At 36.5% G+C, this 21,581-nt stretch overlaps 4 protein-coding genes across 6 annotated transcripts in view; all 4 read left to right on the top strand.

The window, feature by feature from the left end:
- arhgap4b (Rho GTPase activating protein 4b) overlaps nucleotides 1-2,694 on the top strand; it is a 28,401-nt gene extending 25,707 nt beyond the window's left edge. For both annotated transcript variants that reach the window (XM_084098692.1, XM_084098693.1), the window contains exons 23-24: nucleotides 863-944; nucleotides 1,301-2,694. In XM_084098692.1, coding sequence (XP_083954818.1) covers nucleotides 863-944; nucleotides 1,301-1,507 — 289 coding nt within the window. In that variant the 3' untranslated portion in view covers nucleotides 1,508-2,694. The remainder of the gene's footprint in view (nucleotides 1-862; nucleotides 945-1,300) is intronic.
- Nucleotides 2,695-3,475: 781 nt separating this feature from the next.
- cav4b (caveolin 4b) lies at nucleotides 3,476-7,442 on the top strand. Its single transcript, XM_084099559.1, has 4 exons — nucleotides 3,476-3,728; nucleotides 5,879-6,069; nucleotides 6,197-6,384; nucleotides 6,836-7,442. The coding sequence occupies exons 2-4, from the start codon at nucleotides 5,884-5,886 to the stop codon at nucleotides 6,984-6,986; spliced, it is 525 nt and encodes a 174-aa protein (XP_083955685.1). The 5' UTR covers nucleotides 3,476-3,728; nucleotides 5,879-5,883; the 3' UTR covers nucleotides 6,987-7,442.
- A 723-nt stretch (nucleotides 7,443-8,165) lies between these two features.
- On the top strand, nucleotides 8,166-17,632 carry ikbkg (inhibitor of nuclear factor kappa B kinase regulatory subunit gamma). 2 transcript variants are annotated; one of them, XM_084099992.1, is made up of 15 exons: nucleotides 8,168-8,431; nucleotides 9,802-9,989; nucleotides 10,064-10,344; nucleotides 10,440-10,511; nucleotides 10,743-10,922; nucleotides 11,592-11,647; nucleotides 11,831-11,878; nucleotides 12,762-12,864; nucleotides 12,976-13,091; nucleotides 13,171-13,323; nucleotides 13,429-13,519; nucleotides 14,502-14,645; nucleotides 14,756-14,892; nucleotides 16,695-16,768; nucleotides 16,945-17,632. In XM_084099992.1, the coding sequence occupies exons 2-15, from the start codon at nucleotides 9,806-9,808 to the stop codon at nucleotides 17,106-17,108; spliced, it is 1,803 nt and encodes a 600-aa protein (XP_083956118.1). In that variant the 5' UTR covers nucleotides 8,168-8,431; nucleotides 9,802-9,805; the 3' UTR covers nucleotides 17,109-17,632. The 2 variants fall into 2 exon arrangements, with proteins under 2 accessions (XP_083956119.1, XP_083956118.1); XM_084099993.1 differs by lacking the exon at nucleotides 11,831-11,878 and having other exon boundaries at nucleotides 8,166-8,431.
- Nucleotides 17,633-18,679: 1,047 nt separating this feature from the next.
- On the top strand, nucleotides 18,680-21,304 carry ssr4 (signal sequence receptor, delta). Its single transcript, XM_084099754.1, has 6 exons — nucleotides 18,680-18,840; nucleotides 19,107-19,225; nucleotides 19,317-19,391; nucleotides 20,113-20,202; nucleotides 20,421-20,486; nucleotides 20,815-21,304. The coding sequence occupies exons 1-6, from the start codon at nucleotides 18,789-18,791 to the stop codon at nucleotides 20,917-20,919; spliced, it is 507 nt and encodes a 168-aa protein (XP_083955880.1). The 5' UTR covers nucleotides 18,680-18,788; the 3' UTR covers nucleotides 20,920-21,304.
- Nucleotides 21,305-21,581: the final 277 nt, after the last annotated feature.

The raw sequence follows: 21,581 nt of genomic DNA, 5'->3' as shown, positions 1-21,581 counted from the left end.
TTAAGTAGCACAACTTTTTTCAACCTTGATGATAATAATAAATGTTTCTTATGCTTGCTAGAGACTGTGCGATTTCTGCAATCCTATAAGATCATTACAAATCACACTGTACGACATTGGATCTAATAAACTTCTGGATCTGGATCAACTATAATGACACCTATTGAATTGTAGGCTACGAAGCAAGTTAGTATTAAAGAATAAATCATCATCAGCATGCGCTAGTAGTAAACAAATAAAGCAAGATGAATCGGAATGGGGAATATGGATGCGATCATGGTTAGGGAAAAGAGGCCAACTTGGCATAGCAATTTTGCAAATGGAGCTTTGGGTAGTTTTAAGTTTTTAGCGCAATATCGCGTTGATCAGTACGCCATTTCATGTTGCATTTTTATTGGCTAGTCAGCAAACACTGAGATGTTCACACTAAATTTCTGACACCGTCAGAAAATGATGGCAGGCTATCTTTGGTCACATGACAGCGGCTGTCTTTGAACCTTTCTCACTGTACTAAGTCGTACATGTACATGGACCACCGTTTAGGAGCCAAGACCACAGAAATCGCCACAATTTGTCATCTTTCGTCTGGAACAGCCCAAAACCGTACAATGTGTACCAGCAGCAAATTAGAATAATTTCTGAAGGATCGTGTGAATTCAGCTTTGCATCACAGAAATATATTATAAAATATTAAAATAGAAAACAGTTACTTTAAATTTCAAAAATATTTTCCTATACTTTTTAATCAAATAATTGTAGCCTTGGTGAGCATAAGAGACCGATCCCAAACTTTTGAATGGTAGTGTATGTTGTTATAAGTAATTGAATTTTTTCCCTTCTATATGCCTTTTTTTCTCTTCAGTCATCACGAGCGCAGACACACTTTGGACAGTCTGAGACCAGTAGGAGGAACAGCAGACAGACAAACAGTGCATATCGACAAGGTCTGATTCTCATACTGACTGACATTTCTATACATTTTTGTAGTTATGATGAGCTAAAATATTTTATCAGGTAGAAATTGCTGAGAAATTGAAAAAATCCCTCATGAAATAATACAAAAGGTTTTTGAAACTAGGAATTATGGATTTAATTGTTAATTAGTCTTATTTTAATAGATTTCAATCTGTAAATAATAATAATAGTTTGAAAACAAGCAGCTTTGTCATTACAGCAGAAAGTACCTGAAATGTGGAGAATCCAAGAATCTAAAAGGCTGAGAACCACTGATTTAAATCTATGAACATGGAAACTCATATAAAAATCCTAATGTTTTAACGTCCGATTCTCTTTCTCATAGGAGGTCAGTCGCCAGATGAACTCTGTGTTTAGGGAGCTGTTGTCTCGTCAGCCTCCTCTGGAAGTCTCGGGTTCGAGCGTTCCTCCCTCCTCTCCCCCTGCATCTGTCCCGTCGGTTTCCTCCGCAGCTGCTCGACCTCCGGCGAAGAAGGGAGGCTTCGGCCTGCGCAGCAGAGGTCTCTTCAAACCCCAAGACCAACAGGACTGAGGGAGAGGAAGTGATGATTTATGAGTGAATCTGAGTATGAGTGTTGGGGGAACGGCAAACTCATCACAGATATGAATATATTTTTCCAGACATACAATATATGGTTCTCTTTACGCCTTATTAACTAAATTTCCGTTGACAGTAACTGATTATGGTTTTGTTCGTGTGAGACCAAGTCATTGATCCTGTTATTGGTTGTATTTGTGTTTTACTAGCTTTGATAACAGTTAATCTGGTCCTCGGTCAAGAATTTCCTACTCTAATCATTCACCGCAGTGATGTCCAATGTGTCTGGCGTTTTGACTGTAGTGTTGGCTGTGTTCTTTTGGAAAAACATAACTATCTGCTGATGATGTATTCATGGAGTCCCTCAAAGCACATAGATTCTGATCGGCAAGTGAATTGTGGGAATGATGTCCATGACAGACAGAGTCCACACTGTAATTTTAAATATAGACGTGTCACTCTGAATGTAGCAGGAGATTTATGAAGGCCACTCAGATGTTTGCGAACCAAGAGATCTACTTCATTATTGGAGGTTTTCTTATTCAGTTTTAAATGTTTTTTTGTTGCTTTTGGATATTATGCATAGCTCAAGTAGTTCTAGGTACAACATGATGAATATTAAAATGCTCCAGTGTTTTATTTTTAGTTGATTAATTTCAGGGGTTTTTTGTATCATTTGCTATTTAATGTTTTTTTTTTGTTTTTTTACATTTAATTGCATTACTATTTTTTACAATTATTTGCATTACAATGGATTATTCTTTAAAAAGCATTCAGTCGTAAAGGAACCAGCACATACATGCATGCAATGTGCTGGGATGGTCTCGCGTGGAAACAGGTGGGACGGCCAAAATAAGCACAGCTCTGTAGCCTTTTTTTATCCCGCCGGCTCCATGTGAAAAAGACAACTGTGAAGATAAGTGCCACAAAGCAGCTCAGGAACTGTCCAACAGAGAAGTGACTGGAGAAAAGAACAAACTGTGAAAAGGCACATGTAGTCACAGGAAGTACAATGGCACTTCCTTTTCGCTGCACATATTAATGCCTCTGGTTACTGGTCTCCCTCGACTTCCACCCCATCACCCATACCCTCCCCTTAGCAGTGTGTGTCTCTGGTAGATGATGTCATCATTGATATGTGGATTACAATATTATCAAAATAAATTATAGATTCTAAAATACTGTCGACTTGCCAAATATTTCATGCAGAATAATTACTCTTATAATGTTTATCTATATACTCTTTTATCATTTATTAATATATTAAACTAGATTTTTTTATATTTTCAGTTTTCATTTTATTTTAAGTTTATGTAGTATGTTTTGTTTGTTTTGAGTTGCTATTTTTATTTCATATTTAGATATTTTAGTACTTTAACTTAAACTTTTTTTTTCTTCAGTTTTATTTCAGTGAAAACATTTTTTATTAGTTTATGGGTTACATTTTACAACAAGGTCCTATTAGCTAATTCATTAACTAACAATGAGCAATACATTTGTTACAGTATTTTCCAACCTTGATTAACATTTAACAATTAGTTAAAATGTATTAAATAATATTAATAGATACAACTTTTGATTTTAATAATGTATTAGTAAATGTTGGTATTAACATTAACCAAGATTAATAAATGCTTTAGAAGTATTTTTCATTGTTTATCTTAACTAATGAAGTTAATTGATGTTGACATAATAACTTATAGTAAAGTGTTACCAGTTTTGCTTTTAGTTTTACACTGTGTAATACAATGACATACATTTTTAAGTGTCTCTTAACTGTCCAAATATTTATTTTAGGGCCACTGTATGTTTCTTAAAAGAAAAAAATTATTGATCTTGGCCTAAAATTAGATAGTATGAAAGGAAACTGGCTGTGTGCGAAGAGGGTTAGCCTGTCCGGTAACCTGATTAGTGGTGCCCTCTCCATTCCTCTCCCCAAAATAACTCTACGCTCAGCCTACTAATTCTTCACTGGATACACACACTTCCACAAACTAGACTATGGCAAAGAACACAAGGCAGAGTGAGTGAGGTCACACTGCCTTACTGTAAAACGCTCCGCTCCATTCCTTCTGATGTCCAACAGAATGATATAGGCCAGTCATCTGTTAGATGTGGATGACGAGATTTGCAGTGTCTGTCTGACTGATCAAAATAGTCATAAACTACTGCCAACTAGAGTTTATTTTTGGACCAGGACTGAATATTGAATAGGGTAAGTGATAAATATTCAAAATTCAAAAAATATATATTTTGCATCCCATTCATCATGAGTATTCCATATAAAATGCAATGCATGTATGTCAAATGTTTTTTTCTACACATTCTTTTCAAATTGATTTATGAAATGTCAGATTTTGTCATCTACGCCCATATGCCATACAGTACTGGCGGGTTCATGTCATCGCTTCTCAGTCAGACAAGCATGTAGGCCTATGACAGTATGATGCGTAATGAGTAAATGTAAGCAAGAGTTGTCAGGGTGTGTCTTGTCTGACTTGGGTTTGTATTTGTCACATGTTGCCTATTCTCAAACGGGGCCTCAGCACACTTCCAAGGGGAGTGCAAGATGGCTCAAAATTATTTAAATTGTATAATTACACGTAATTACGAGACTTCAACTTCCTCGTAGAGCTTGTACTTGTAAGATGGGAATTTTCTGAGAGCTCCTACTTAATTTAGGCCTTAAGTGTTGCCATTGAAACGCATACTTCCTAGTTCTGAGGACGTGAACAGCTCCGAGTCGAACGTTACTTGTTGTCATCTCGAAATTACGGTAATTGCGACATGTTGGGAACGCAGCTATGGTTCTCATTATTTTGGTCAACCTGGACATACAGTATAAGGGAATTTTAAAAGTGTAATTTCTATACCTGGAAAAGTCTTGGAATTAATCAAATATTTTTTTATACATGCATGTAGGCCTATACATAAGCTCTATCATATTTTACTGTATAGCCTAGAAATGGTTATTTGTGAAAAAAATAATATAGGCTGTAAAAAAACCTGTGTACAAACTAGAAAAGTTATGCAAATCCAATGGTTATTATTAAATTATTTATATTTATTTTAATATGATGCCACTCCTAGTTTATGTGAATAAAAAAGTTCAAGCAGCTTTGTAGCAGATATCTTATAGGGGTCTTCAAATAATGTCTTTGACAACGGGGTCCTTTCAGTCAAAAACTTTTGAGAACCACTGCTGTAGTTTGAGTAGTTTATGAACTAAAATGTTTAATTTAAAGGGTTAGTTCACCCAAAAATGAAAATTCTGTCAGTAATTACTCACCCTCATGTTGTTCCAACCTCGTAAGACATTCGTTCATCTTCGGAACACAAATTAAGATATTTTTGATGAAATCTGAGAGTTGTCTCACTCCTCCATAGGCTTCTATGTGATTGAAACTTGCTGGCCCAGAAAAGTTATTAAATAGATCGTTAATATAGTCCAAGTGACTACAGTGGCTCAATCTTAAGTTTATCAAGCGACGAGAATACTTTTTGTGCGCAAAAACAAACAAAAATAACGACTTTATTCCACTATTCATTTCCTTCTCTCTGGGCCTCGAGCTGGTTCACGTAGTGTTTTTGCGCAGCGCGTCAGTGTTGTACGCCATACGCATCACACACATGACCAGCGTCGGCCAATAGTGAGCCTACGTGGTGACGTAAAACACAGACGCGCTGCGCAAAAACACTACGTGAACCAGCTCGAGGCACAGAGAGAAGGAAATGAATAGTGGAATAAAGTCGTTATTTTTGTTTGTTTTTGCGCACAAAAAGTATTCTCGTCGCTTGATATACTTAAGATTGAGCCACTGTAGTCACTTGGACTATATTAACGATCTATTTAATAACTTTTCTGGGCCAGCAAGTTTCAATCACATAGAAGCCTATGGAGGAGTGAGACAACTCTCAGATTTCATCAAAAATATCTTAATTTGTGTTCCGAAGATGAACGAAGGTCTTACGGGGTTGGAACAACATGAGGGTGAGTAATTACTGACAGAATTTTCATTTTTGGGTGAACTAACCCTTTAACATGTTTAACCCACAGATATGCTAAAAACCTAACCTATTCATATACACTGTAAAAATGTTGGTTTAACTTAAAAAAAAGTAAGTAACCTGTTTGACTTAAAAAATGTAAGTTCATTGAAATTAAAAAATTGAGTTAACAATTGAGATTGGTTTAATCAACAGAAACTCAAAATATCATGTTATCTGAACCACATTATCTAAGTTGATTTGACAAAAGTAAAAAATTTGATAAATCATGAAAATATTTTTTTACTTGGTACTGTACTGTTTGCTGAAATGTTTGTTGAAATTTCACTCAAACAAAGCGTGTGATCTGCTCTGCAGTCAATATGATGCGAGACGAGTATTTGGTGGAGTGTAATATTAATGATGATGATGATGATGATGATGATGATGAAGATTATGATGAGAAGAAGTTCCAGCCGTCTCCGCCTCCTCCACCACAGTTCTCCTCCACCCCTCCCCTCGCTCATGTGGAGATCAGGGATCCCTATGGCGTCAACAAACAATTGAAGGTGAAAGCAACGTTCACTTCTCATTGGATGGATATTCAGGGTGTTTTAGTTTTACAGTAGCCTACATGAAAGAAGAATAACCAGGAATAAAATTCACGTAACTTTCTGTTCATTGTGACACCATCAGGTAGAGTTTAGCGATGTTTTGGCAGAGCCCGCGTCCACACACAGCTACGACCGCGTGTGGGTGTACAGCGGGATCGCCTTCGAGTCCACGCGGCTGTGGGGTTACCGCTGCCTGACGGCGCTGTGTGCGGTTCCCCTCTCCTGCCTCTGCGGCTGCCTCTTTGCCCTGCTGGCCTGTATGCACATCTGGTAGGCTCTTTTTTAAAGAAAAAAAAAAAAAAAAAATTATTTATGATAGTCAGATGTTCCTTAAAGTTTTTTAAAGGGATAGTTTACCCAAAAATTTAAATTCTGTCATCATAAACTACACCCTCATGTTGTTCCAAACCTGTGGTTTCGTTCTTCTGTTGAACACAAAAGAAGATATTTTGAAGAATGTCTGTGTAATCATACAGTTGACGATAGCCATTGACTTCCATAGTATTGAGAAATACTATGGAAGTCAATGGGGACCAGAAACTGTGTGGTTACTAACATTCTTCAAAATATCTTCTTTTGTGTTCAACAGAAGAACGAAACTCATACAGGTTTGGAACAACATGAGGGTGTAGTAAATGATGACAGAATTTTCATTTTTGGGTAAACTATCCCTTTAAACAAAAATATTGTCACTGCTTCTATTTCCTTCTTCTTGTCATAGGTGTGTGATGCCCTGTATTCAGGTGTGTCATACCTGCCTGCCCTGTGTGAGGTCACTGTGGATGAGTGTGGTTAATATCTTCATCACTCCATTCTGCGCATCTGTGGCTCGCTGTTGCAGTGGCATATATGTGACGGTCTCCAAAGAGTGATGAAACACAATTAAGGAGGAATTTGAGGAAGTTTGTTAAACTGCTTTCCTCTAAATTAAAATGACAAAACATGAATCCTTCAAATCCCTAAATAGATTTTTTTTTTTTTGCTCTTTTGAAGTTACAAAATAAAGCATATATTCAAACCATTTAAAGAAGAGGATTACATGCTATTATAGCTTGTGGATTTTTAATTATATAATAATAATCGTTTTAAATGATCTAAAAATGTTAGAATGTTAGCATGTCAGAAGATATTTTGTATCTTTCTAAGCATAATACAAAAAAGAGCCTCACACAAAATATCAATAACCTCTTTTTTCATATAATCTGTTTATATTTTTCTGTTTGATATAATGTGTAATTGTCATGTATTATCTATGAAGCCAGATGTCTATTTTGATGGTTATCATGTCATACATGTTTTTGAATAAAACAACCACTTACATTTGTGCATTCAAGTTCTCTTATTTATCAAGTTTTGTCAACAACATTTTTATTACGTGAATATGCAAGTCAATCTGGACGATAAAGCACTCAAAAGCATTAAATACTTTTTCTTTTTTCTTGTATTTGTGAGGTCAAACTAAACACGTTTGTATAATGGTGTTCGTAAAAGAAAGAACAGAGAACACCTGCATATTTAACTATCTTCATTATGACAAGAACAGTCAATATTGGCCTACTTTTCACATGCATTGTAGCGCATCTATCCTTTTACAATTTGTTTCAGTACAGGTGAAAGTGTTGAAGTGGATTGTGTTACTATGTAGGACTGGAGCATATTTATAGCCCAAAGTAGAGATAATAAATTCGTGATCATTTTGATTGCAAAAGAACTTTGCATAAATGTAATGGCACAAATACAAATCCTTATTATTAGCCTATTAGAAATGTAATAATAATAATAATAATAGCCTAATAATGATAATTATTATTGTTGTTGTTATTTTGTTACTGTGTCAAAACAGCTAACACATAATAATTTGTTCTGGTCGTGAAAAAAACAACAACTATATTATAGGATCTCTGGAGTATTCTTTACCAAAAACATGTCAAAAATGACCTGAAGACGTAAAAAAAAAGGTTTAAAACCTCATTAATAACAAAAACGCCTCGGGTTAAGAAGTCTCATGTGACTTTTTACTGTCATTTGTCTTCCCATAATTCCTCTGCCGTCTACCCGGAAGCAGTGCACAGTGTGATGAAGCGCGGAAGTATCGCGGGGGAATTCCTCGACAGTCTGCACCTGTCTGAGCTTTTCTGGATGTTTTCATCTGATTTACTATATCAGCCTCGATTCTGATTTTCCAGCTTGGTGAGGTTGAAGATGTTGGCCGACCTGACCGTCTGCGGTTGACTATAAACAGGGCCGTGTTTCTTTGGCGGAAGACCGACAGACAGTGTTAGCGGTAGACTTATAAACTGTAAACGGCTTAAATAAGGTAATAATTACCTTCCTATTACATCCTACGATATATTTATCAGATAATGTATGTGTATATAATGAGTCTGAATTGTGTTACTGTGTGGTTTTGCATGTTTTAGGGTTTAAATGCACTGATGCTAGTTCGTTAGCTGAACGCGTCAGTAACGAGCCTGTAAACAAAACATTGAGTCTCGCCTTTCAGAAGACGTGAGAAGTTGTTTAAAGTAAACCTGTCGATAATAACTAAATATGAGGTCAATATAAGACTCAACAGCGTCTTTGAGGTGTGTGTTTGTCTTTAGCGTGAACACCGCAATGAGAAACAGTGAAATTATCTTTCTTTATGGGAAAGGAATCATGAGATGCCTAGACTAGGCTATGTTTTTCTTAATTTCAATATGATTTAGAGTGATTATTTTATTTTAGATTTGGCGTTTTTAAGGGCAGAAGTGTCAGTGAATTGCGGCTAGTTTAGTTGTTTTAGCATTAGTTGTAAAGTGAAACCGAAATTCATCCATTACACTTTAAATTAGATGTGAGATTGTTAAAGAATTTACATTTAAGTTTGTTAAAACCATTACTATTTAATTGCGTATATATAAGCTGTACCTAACTGTAACTAAACCATGAAATATCAGGGAATGTTAAATGTGTCATTTCCAGCACTGAAAAAGTCAGAAATTAATAACATTGTAAAAAAAAAAAAAAAAAAAAAAAAAAGTAGTTAACATTAGTTATCTGTCAATATAATACAACAGATACTAATCACATTAGTATCTGTTAATATTATTTAATAGATCTGCTCTAATATGAACTAACAATGAACAGTTATATTTGTATTAAATGTATTTCTATTAACTTTTATAATAATATGAATAATTAACTAAAGACATTCACTCTCAAATGAGCAGTCAGTGGAACATTTTATAGCCCAAAACAGATTAAAATAAATTTGCGATCATTTTGACACAAAGACGAATAATAATGAATATGTCCAAAAGTTGAATTTCAAATCTATTTATGATAAAGTTGTTTTTACTAGGTGCTGTTCCGTTCATTTAACACGTACACATGGTAATTTTTTGAAAGGGCGAAGAACCACCATCATGCAACTCTGCACACTTTTTAGTGTACAAAAAGACACAATTTTTACTCAAAGATATGTTTAACTGATGTATTTAAAAAAAAAATCACCTGTAAAAATGTTGTTAATTGTATTTTTTATTCCCTTTATTGATTGCTGCTGACATGGCGTTAAATCATTTAAAATAAATAAATATAAACTGATATTTAATATCCTTAGAAATGAATCATAAACAACTGGAAAGGTAATGGCGATTCAGAGCTGCCGATGTTTATTATTGGCTTGTCTTCTCTCTCTTTCAGGATCATGGTCCAGCCGCAGCCGTCGGGTGGTTGCACTCTGCAGTGGGAGCTGACTGGAGAGGAGACTGTGGGTGCCGGAGGTCAAGGGTCACTGATGGCCAGTTCACAGGGGTCTCTGAGGGTCCCTCCTGAATTAGCGGGAAATGAAGTGGTCCATAGACTCATAACAGATAATCATCAGCTACGAGGTGAGACGATGAGATCTATGCCAGACTCATTGCCTATTGAAAACAATGCATAAACAACTTTAAACGTTCCACAGAGGCTCTGAAGCGAAGCAATGATGCCCTCAAAGAGAGATGTGAAGAGATGGAGGGGTGGCAGAGGAGGTCGCGGGAGGAGCGAGAGTTCCTGAGCTGTAGATTTCGCGAGGCCAGATCTTTAGTGCAGCGGCTGGCGCAGGAAAACCAGAGCCTGTTAGGACAGCTCAACCACAGCATCGGTCCATGTGTCGGCATCTCTAAAGAGACTGGAACTCAAGGCCAGGACCAAGAGCTGAAGTGCACCAATGCAGAGAAGAATGCCCTCATGGGCTCACCAAAAGTAGGTTCTTTTGTTAATCCTCTATTCATAAGGAACTTGCAGAAAGTTCTGTTCATTGAATTAAAATTAACATCCCGTTTTGTTTCATCACGCAGGTATTAAATGAAGCTGTACTCATAGCCCGAGCTGAAGGAGACACTGACAGACACACAATGCCTCAAAGTTTGGTAATTTACCATAAATCTTATTCTCAATATGTGAAATGTAAAAAAAAAATGTCAAAACAATGTGTGTGTGTGCAACATCTGCAATCTGCTTTGACTTCTTTTGGGTGTGGTGTGTTTGTCCTCCTTTTCTTTACTGTGTTAAAGTACACGCCAAACATGGCTAAAAATAATGTCGTTTTTTTAATATAGCCCATTTTTGCTTTAACCTTTACAAATCTCTTTACTCTTAAGCCTGCTGAGGGCTCTAATGAATTTCTGAAACTGCTGAAAAGCCACAAAGAGAAGCTGGAGGAAGGGATGAAGGTGCTGAGGAGGAAGAATGAGGAGCTGGAGAAGGAGAAAGCAGAGAGTGAGAAAGAGCGAGTAAATCTCCTTGCCACCGTGGAGCAGTTAAACTCCAAACTCACTCAGGTAGAGCATTTTCATTTCCACATGGTTATTGCTACAATTAGATGTGTCATCTAGTTGAATAATAACATGCCCAACCCCTTTTCTGTCAATATTGAACACACAAATATTGTGTAACTGCTCATTGGAGCTTATTTGGAGTTAGTTCTGCAGTGTCTTATTAAAAACTGCATGTATAATATTTATACAAAAATGTTATTTAAAACAATACTAGACGAAACTACCGTTAAGTTTTGGGTCAATTTTTTTTAAAGTCTCTTATGCTCACCAAGACTGCATTTATTTGATCAAAGTAAAAACAACAATATCGTGAAATATTATTACAATTTAAAGTGTTATATATTTTAAAATGCAATTTATGATGGCAAAGCTGAATTTACAGCAGCTGTTATTCCAGTATCTAATATATTGCAATGGAAATCTTTTTTAAATTGTAGCATTTTAAATGTCTTCTCTGTCACTTTTGATCAATTTAATGCATCCTTGCATGGACAAAAAATAACAACTTACTGACCCAAACTTTTGAATAGTAATATAAAGCATGTCACACCACAGGACACGGTTACTGGTTTCTTACAGGACGTTAAATAGCTGCTCTTGTTCAGATTTTAGCACACTTTGGTTTAGTTTATGAACTAATGAACTCCTATTGATTCATCCTCTCTTTATCAGAATGTTACAGAAGAATCAGTCCAGCAGACATGCGCTCTCACCGTTCCTGCAGAAAGGTACTCTCAAATATTCAGTTTACTCTGCTCTCTCTCCATACAGGTGATAGTGATGCTCCTTTAACTTTGCATGCTCGGATTGGATTGTAATAAATCTCAAGGTGCTTTGCTTCCTTTCTTTTAATGTGAACGGTTTGGAATCTCTCTTCTCTGTCTTCTGTCTCGATTCACGTGTCTGCTTAGCCCTCACTTGGCTAAACTAACTGAACAGCTTCAGGCTACACAAGGCAGGTGAGGGGAAAACGTATCTCACTGTATGTGTGCATGAGTGTCCTTCCCGCTCATTCGTGTTGCAAGAACATGTTGTCTGTGACTGGAATGAGACATGCACTGACTAGCATAACTAGCATTAATTCGGGGTCGGGAAGAATTAAGGACAAAAATTAATACTTTTATTCAGCAAGGATGCATAAAAATGATCAAACGTGACATGATCCTTAGAAGAAAATATTTTTCTACAAAAATATTAAGCAGCACAACTGTTTTCAACATTGGTGAAATTAAGAAATGTTTCTTGAGCAACAAATCAGAATATTAGAATGATTTCTGAAAGAGAATAATGACACTGAAGACTGGAGGAATGGCAGATAAATTACATAGAAATGACATGGAAAACAATTATTTTAAATTGTTATAATATTTCACAAATTACTGTTTTTACCATATATTTGATCAAATAAATGCAGCCTTGATGAACATAAGAGATGTCTTTCAAAAACATAAACCCAAAACATTTAATCTGTAGTGTGTTTATATATTGTTTTATTCATAATTATAGCAATACAATGTTATATTATACATATTTATTTATTGATAGATTTTTAGTTGGACCAAATGGTGAACATAACATTAGTGTCCTTGCATCTAGGCAAAGGGGAAGTAAGCTAAAATATAAGATTTGTTTAATATTTGGGCACTACATTTTCCCCACACTTAGTGGGTTTGTTCAACAGGGTTTGTTCATTTTGATGACTTTGTTACTTTAAAAATGTAGAAAATACTGATAATAAGGAATGAATTGATGTGTCCAAATACAAGGGGTAGTACTTTCGGTGGTGAACTGCAGTAAGATGGACGATTAATCGGGTGTCTCTCTGTCTTTGCTGGGATGTAGGTACAGGGAGCTCCAGGAGAAGCTGGACTGTCTTCAGAAGAATTCTGCTCAGAGAGACAGAACTGAGGCTCTTCTCAAACAGAAAGAGAAGGACTTTGTTCAGGTACATAAGCAAAGACACAACCTTTGATTCCTCAGGCAAATGCCACTTCTTTTTGTTTTGACATTTGCAGTAATTTGAGTTGAGGGATCAACATCATCTTTGTGTTTGTAGCTGACAAAGGATAGTGAAGCTCTGAGAGCTCAAGTCACGTCCCTTCTCGGTGAGTTGAATGAACGACAGAACTGGCTGGAGAAAAGTGAAGCAGAGAGACGAATATTAGAGGATAAGTGAGTGAATCTCTTCATCCTTGTGCATGTTTGATTATGAGAGTCGGCAGCTGTGTACAAGACCTGTTTGATCTCCCAGATTGGGCAAGAAGACAGAACGCCTGCAGACTTTAGAGAGAGACATGGAGCAGCAGAAGAAGCAGCACAGTGTGACAGTGGACAATCTTTTATTGCAGACACAGAACCTAGAAACTGCACTGAAGAACGAGAGGCTCGTCATAGTGGAGGAGAGGTGAGTTCAGCTGCATGGAGAGCCCCTTAACAAAAGCAGCTTCCCTTTTTTCATTGTTACAGTTGTAACAGTAACCCACTATTCCTGTTGCTCTTCCTCATCTAGGAGGAAGCTGGCCCAGCTCCAGCATGCATACACATGTCTGTTTCAGGATTACGACAACAAACTTAAAAGTGAAAAGCAAGCCAATCACAGGGTAGGTAGCTGCTGTTTGTGCTCTACTATGTCGGTTATGAAACTCTAGTTAGCAGCATGAAAAATATATATTATGTACAGAAAGCGAATAAAGGTTGCTGCCATTCTAATCACTGAAGCTGTCAATCACAACGCGAGATACACAAAGCTGCACTCTTGCGAAACTCCCGTTATGATGCTGTCTATCTTTTTGACATTGTGTTTATACTTTGTTGGTTACAATGAGTGGATTCGCGAGCGTGCAGAATTCGCGTTGAGCGGATTCTGACTTACTTAAACACCTCTGATTGGCCATTGCTTTCACATGCTCAATAGATATGTCTGTGATTGGCTACAATGCTCAACACTGCAAAAAAAACATGTGAATAGAAACCTTTGATATGGTTCAGTATTTTAAATACTTATATTAAGTATTTATTAATAATTTAAATTAGTTTTTATTATGTTTTTGGTTTTCATTTAAATTTTAGTTTAGATTTTTGTCATTAATTTTATATTTAGCTTTTTCTTATTTCAGTTTTAGTATTTTTAGTACTTCAACCTAACTTTTTTAGGTTTTAGTAGTTTTTTTCATCTAATATTTAATTTAATTTAATTTGAGCTTTTTCAATTAATGATTTTTAACAGTTTTAGTTCAACCAAGATACAGAAAAAAACATAAAACAAATACAAAACCCTTTGTGATAGTGTGTAAAAGTCAATAAGCCTAAATAAATATTTATTAATAATTTATGATATTTGTAGAATACTTTTTTTTTTACCTCACAAATTATATAAAAATAAAAATGTTTTAAACAATTTAAAAATATATATATTTTCTTTATGGTGGACACTTATTGACCCATCTCTTAAACTTAAATGCTTCAAAACTAGAAAACTGTTACGGTTTCATGTTTATGGTAAGCACTTTTGAAAGTGGGTCAGAGCATGGTTTGCACTATATGTGGTTAATGGAAAGTGTATGTGTGGTATTTCCATTTCAGAGTGGAGAGGCAGATACTCTAGCTAACAGGTTAGCAGAGGCTGAGAAAGCTCTGGCCCTGAAACAGGATCACATCGATAAACTCAAGGAGGAAATGGAGCAGCTGAGAGCTACATTAGAAACTATACCAGTGCTGAATGCTCAGGTGAAAAGAACACCACATTCAAATAATCATTTACTTTGTCTTTGTTATAAATACTCGTTCAACATGCATGCTGCATATAGTAACACAATCGCACATTTTCTTTTTTGCAGGCCGAGATCTTTAAGATGGACTTCCTGGCTGAAAGGGAAGCCAGAGAGAAACTCAATCAAAAGAAGGAAGAGTTGCAGGAGGACCTAAATAAGGCACTAGCTGAGATAGACAGACTCAAGCAAGAGGGAACGTCACGGTATGAAATGAGATGGAAGCAGTGAACAATTCTTGATATTTGGGTACCAAAATGATTATTGACTGATTTAAAGGCATAGTTCTCCCAAAAATGAAAATTCTGTCATTAATTACTTTCCAAACCTGTGAGTGGGACGTCAACTAACAGCATATATTAGACCTCATTAAACGACAAATTAAACCAAATGTAGCTACTATTTAAATTGAATTGTGTTACCAACGCTTTTTTATTAAATTTGTATTATATTTACAAATTTGTATATTTTTATATTACATTATTAAGCTACCGCGCCTGCTCATAGGCTACTTTTTTTATTCTTTTTTTAAAGAGACCCCCACAAAGATGAAATCATAATTCGAACCCTGCACAAAACATAATGCACACAAACGTGTCTCTGCTTAATATACAACCACTGATGAACATAATAGGTTTTGATGAGAAAAAAAAAAACTATATGAGAAAAAAAACTATATGAGTGCGGATTAGAACCCAGAACCTCTGACACGGTTGGCGAAAGTTCTACCACTGGACCATTGAATATGTTGGTCTTATACATCTCATCTACATCTCATTAAACGACAAATGAAACCCCATGTAGCCTACTATTTAAATCGATTGCTGGACATCGTAATGTTATTGTACATATATCTGATTTAGAATTTTATTAGCAACCCCCACCCCACCTGTCCCACCCACTTTTTAAAACAAAGTTACGCCACTGCATAGACGGCTACGCAACTACCACTTTCACGCTTCAAAAAACTCATAAAGAGATCGGAAATCAATATGAATCCAGCGGTTTAGTTAAAATTTTCTGAAAAGACACAATCACTTTATAGAATTAACAGGTTGAATTTAGGCCTTTATAATAGCATATAAACATCAGCGCATACACCAGTTATGGTAAACAGAAGCTCAAGCATGTTCGCTTGACGTGCGAGAACCAATGAGGTTCATTCTCGTGTTACGCAGCATGTTTGAGCTTCTGCAAGAACCAATGAGGCTCATTCTTGTGTGTTATGCAGCACATTTAAGCTTCAGCAAGAACCAGTGAGGTTCATTATTGCGTTACGCAGCACGTTTGAGCTTCAGCAAGAACCAATGAGGCTCATTCTTGTGTTACGCAGCACGTAATATCATAATATCTGATTAACGTAAATCCTCTCCACTAGATATCATCTTCTTATTTACCTTACGCGATGTTACAACAAGGGAAGGCATGGACGTGGAAGTTAAGTTTAGCAAGTGCGGTACTAATTTAGCTTCCACACCGCACAAACACTTGGAAATGCACCTGATATTAGAGTACATTTATCTAGGTTAACGTTAACGATAGAGCAAGTGGTCATGTAAAGTGGCTAATGTGAGGCTACTACTTACATGTTTTGAATAAGTCATGTTTGAGGTCGCACATCACACTTTGGATTTTCTGCCCAACATATTATCGCATGGACCAGCCATGTTAGCAATCTGTCACTGTATGACTTCGCCAATTCCTGTGTTTTTTTTCTTCTGCGACTAACCGACTAATTAAAATTTTGTCAACCACGCCTCTTCTCGTCGACTATGAGGCAGCAGCCCTAGTGCTTTGGTGGATGCAGGTGTGCCTTACAGTGTGAAGCACCTTCCGGACAGTTGAAGGAACTGTCACTGTCCCGTTCGGACCAGTGCTTCATGGTCACGAAAGTTTATCATTTGCACTTGTTTTTAAGCCAAGTCAATTTAAACATTCAAGACATGAAAGAGAACGCAATTCAACACAAAATGTCCAAGAGTTACATGTGGATGTTGTCTCTTCACAGAGCTCGCATTGAGGAGATGCAACAGAGACACTTGGAGAACTACAGGCCTCGACCTCACCCGCCACCTCCAGTTGGTAAAGCCCCTTATTCAAAGTCTGCATGTGCTAAAACATATGCGCTCTCTCTTTCCTTAATTTTGAATGTACATTGTACTGGCTACATTGTAAATGTAACAATTATCTCTTTAAATACTGTTGTATTACTTTACCTGAACATGTTTGGGGTCTCAACGTGAACTGTGATTTTGAAGCACCTTTCCCAGGAGCAGCCATGTTCAACCCAGCCCAGCCTCCATCTGCACGCAGAAGAGATGATGAGCAGGACGAGCTGCCTGATTACCGCTGCCCAAAATGTATGTACAAGGCTCCAGACATGGATACCCTGCAGATCCACGTCATGGACTGCATCCAGTGAGAAGAGATGTTCAGGTGTTTTCATGACACCTGAGTGAACTCTAACCACAACAACAAAAAATGAGAAGAGAAAATCAAGAACCTGCTAAAGACAAGACGAGAACTGTCTGAGGACTCTGAACATTTAATCCTGCTGCAGATTGACTTGAAGTAGACAGATGTTTAGCAGATGTTTTTATCATGTGGCTGTAGAGCTGCCACCATATTCCCGTACACTTAGTGTGTGTATCTCTTTAAAAAAAAAAAGTTCATCTGTACTGCCTTTCTGTGACAGCATAGTGTAATGTACTGCACGTGTGAATGTTTGTCTGCTTTACGTCTGCACACATCTGACAGTGACAATGTTTCCTTTATACCTGTGGTATTTGTTTCTCTAGATGTATGCACTCTTGAGGATTCATGCCCGCCTGTGTTAATATTGTGTATTATCAGCCAAAGTGAATATGGAAAAAACAACTTTGTACAGACTATTGTTATGGAGAGATTTACTGAAATAAAGGTATGAATATAATGAGGAAGGATCTACACCCATCTGCCAGTTATTCACTAAATTGTATGATGAGAAACTCCATCAAAAGAAAGAAGAGTTGCAGCAGGAGCTGAATAAGGCACTAGCCTAGATTCTCAGACAGACTCGAGCAAGAGGGACCCTTATGGTACAAAAATATTAAATTACTATGGATTTTTAATATTAATATTTGCACTCAATTAAAAATGAAAAACTGATTTAGATGATATACGAATTTATTGTGGAAGTTTAATCCAATTGAATTACATGTTTTAATATTTGCTAATAAAATCCTACCATTGCAACTGTTAAAATATCAAAACGTGAAATTTCTTTGTTTTATTTTAATTATCAAATTTTATTTTAACAACCAAAACATTTCACTAAAATTTGAGCTTTATTTTATTTAATGTAATGTAAATATTGCATATTAATTAGATTACAATAAACAATACATTTTAATAAGTGCTGTCAAATTGATTATTCGCATCTAACATAAAGGTTTGTGTTCATATATGTGTGTAAATATTATTAAATTATATATAGTATGTACTGTATGTCTGTGTGTCTGTACACACATTTTTATATATACACGTATGTGTGTGTATATAGTATATATATACATACAGACATATATTAAAAAAAAAAATATATATATATATATATATATACTGTACACACACACACACACACACACACAAACAAACTTTTATGTTAGAGGCGATTGATCGATTTAACTAATTTTAGCGCTAATTCTAGCACTAATTTTAATACATTAAAATTACATTAACAAAGTATTTGGATACTTTCTGGTTGTGTGAACTTTAATACTGTGTGAATTTTAATAAAAAATCACTTTGACCTATTGGTTGACCTCTTAAGTGTTCAAATACTTTTGGTCCACTGTGGAGATTATCGTAAAAATACCTGAAAAATACCGATGGGATGTGGATGTTAGTGGCTTGCTGAGGCCCCCTGGTGGTGAGCCACTGTTCTAGACAAAAGACCTGCAGTACCGGCGGCTTTCACCAGAGGTCGCGCTCGATATCATACACGTCATTCTTCCGTAGAGGTGACGTGTCTGTCTGTCTTTCATTGGGTGGACGCTGCTAGTGTTGCTCTCTTTCCCAGGTTTGAGTGAGTAGAGGTGGATTCAACTGTCCGGAGATCAACATGATGCGAGTTATACCAGCTATTTTGGCTTTATGTCTGAGCTTTTGTGCAGGTACTTTGTCATTTCTTTCAATCAATGTTAGATTTACATCACCTTTCATTCTCAGCTTTCGTGTATTCGCTTATCAACCAAACAGGCTAACAAGAAGATGTTGCGAGCTAACTTACATCGAATTGATTCCGTTTTTATTACATTTATCCATTATAAATCTTTATTACTAGCGTTTACTTGAATTCATTCAGCGACTAAACTTGACATGTAACGTTAGCTTGTTATTCGTAAAGACTGTGCGTGTGACCGGGGTTTTCTCTCCTCAGCTGAGACTTGCACAGACCCAGTCATTTCTCCGTCTTCATACACGACCACAGACGCGCTCATCTCCTCTGAGACTGTGTTCATCGTTGAACTGAGTCTGGCGTGTGCAAACGGAGCTCAGGTGAGTGCACTGACGGTGCTTTACAGTTACATGTATGCACGGTTCATTGGTACAGAAAAGTGGACTGACCCAGCTTGTGTTTTGTTTTCAGAGTGTTGCTCTCTATGCAGACGTCAATGGCAAACAGTTTCCTGTGACCAGAGGCCAAGATGTTGGCAAATACCAGGTAAGGTTACATGGTTTTAAAGGGATAGTACACCCTGAATTCTATCATTACTCACCCTCATGTCATTCCAAACCCATAAGACTTCCGTTCATCCTTTCGAACACAAATGAAGATCTTTTTGATGATCTCTGAGAGATTTCTGATTCTGTTCCTCCACAAAAAATCTTTACAATATGTTCAATCCACGGCTTCTGTAAAGGCATGATTGCTGTATACGATTAAAAGATTTAATTTAGGCTTTTATTCACGTTATATAAATGCTGATCAGCGAACATACATAGAGCACTCAGATATGGTAAACGGAAGCTCAACCGTACCTACAACAAACCTCACTGGTTTTTGCAGAAGCTCAAACGTGCTGCGTAACACATGAGAATGAATTCCCGTTGTTCTCGCACGCTTCCGTTTCCCATATTTGAGTCGAGTTCAATGTACGTTTGCTGATCATATGTGAATTAATGCTAAATTAAATCTGTTCATCATATAAAGCAATCGTGTCTCTTTGGAATACTTGGATTAAACCATTTGATTCATTTGCATTTCTTTTACGATTTCTTTAACTTTTTGAAGTGTCAGAGTTTTAGGTAAATAGACTTTCAGTGGAGGGATAGAAATCTCTCAGATTTGTTAACGTAGGTATGTTAACGAAGCTGTAACTTGTAAAATCCCTCTCTACACGTGTAACCAACTGCTCCATTTTTTTTTAATAATGTTTGTCCAGGTCTCATGGAGTGTTCCTCATAAGCAGGCCAGCTCTGGCACATATCAGGTCAAATTCTTTGACGAGGAGTCTTACAGCACTCTAAGAAAGGTTGGTTAAGAAATTATTGATTTAAGGTATAGATCACTTAAAAATGAAAATTCTGTCATTTACTACCCTCATGTCATTTCAAATCTGTATGACTTTTTTTTTTGAAGAAATATATAACATTTACATTGTAAATAATGACTGTTAATTAACTATCCCTTTAACATACTTGATGACACCGTGTGTTCAATGGCACTGATGAAATTTTTTAATGCTTTCAGGCTCAGAGAAACAATGAAGATGTTGATGCTATCAAGCCTTTGTTCTCTGTCAATGTGGATCACAGGGTGAGTATGCATACTAATCTTCATTGACAACAGCCTCCGTATCGGTGTAATGCAGGGGTCACCAAACTCGGCCCTGGTGGGCTACTGTCCTGCAGAGTTTAGCTACACCCATCTCAAACACACCTGCTTGAAAGTTTCTAGTATGCCTAGTGAGACCTTGATTAGCTGGTTCAGGTCTGTTTAATTGGGGTTGGAGCTAAACTCTGCAGGACAGTGTAATGCATTAACAAAAATACCCCCCCCCCACACAGGTTAATTTTGCTACTAGTTTTCTTTCTATGATTTGTCTCTTTATACATTTATTTACCACTATATATATGAATTGCAGGGTGCATGGAGTGGTCCCTGGGTGTCCACAGAGGTCTTGGCTGCTCTGATTGGCATTGTGGTCTACTACCTGGCCTACAGCACCAAAAGTGCTATCCAAGCTTGAGATGAGAAGAAAAGTCCATTTTCCACCATACTGTTCAAACTGGTCTTCAGGCATTCCACCTCCTGCCATTTTAATGTGCAGAGTTTAGCGCCATGGGCACCTTGGCTGAAACGAGATTGGTTTGTTGTAGAGCTTGAGTGAAAGTATCGGTATGAACAGCAGCTGAAGTGGTGTTTTCTTATTTTCTTTTTTTAAACAGACACTGTCAAGAATTTAAGACTTAAATCTTTCATCTACGTTATTATTATTAAACCTCAAAAGGTCAAAAACTGAGGTGATTTATCTGTGACTCATCATCATAGTCCAGGTCTGTATGTTGAAATGTCCCAAATATCAATGAAATTCATTGAATATGGGAATATTGGAATAAACATCTTTTCTGTAAGTTTTCCTGAGTCATTTAATTTTTTTTCATTTTTAATCATTTAAAGAGCTTGTTTAGTTAACCACATTTACCCAATTATATTGAGACATCGTCAATAACTTTTTTACATCAAACTACACTCCACACACCATAATGACATGGCAAAAAACTGATTTGTGAAAACTTTGCAAGTGTTTCAATAATAAAATTAAATTGCATAAGTATTTGTTTTCTGGGATACTTGAAATTTATCTCAGGAGCATTCCAATTTTGCTAGATGTTACCACACTTTGAGTAG

This window comes from Abramis brama (genome assembly GCF_963993115.1).
Source record: "Abramis brama genome assembly, chromosome: 22".
NCBI classification, from domain to species: domain Eukaryota; kingdom Metazoa; phylum Chordata; class Actinopteri; order Cypriniformes; family Leuciscidae; genus Abramis; species Abramis brama.
Note: the sequence above shows the minus strand (reverse complement) of the source record. Positions and strands in the feature narration are given on the sequence as shown.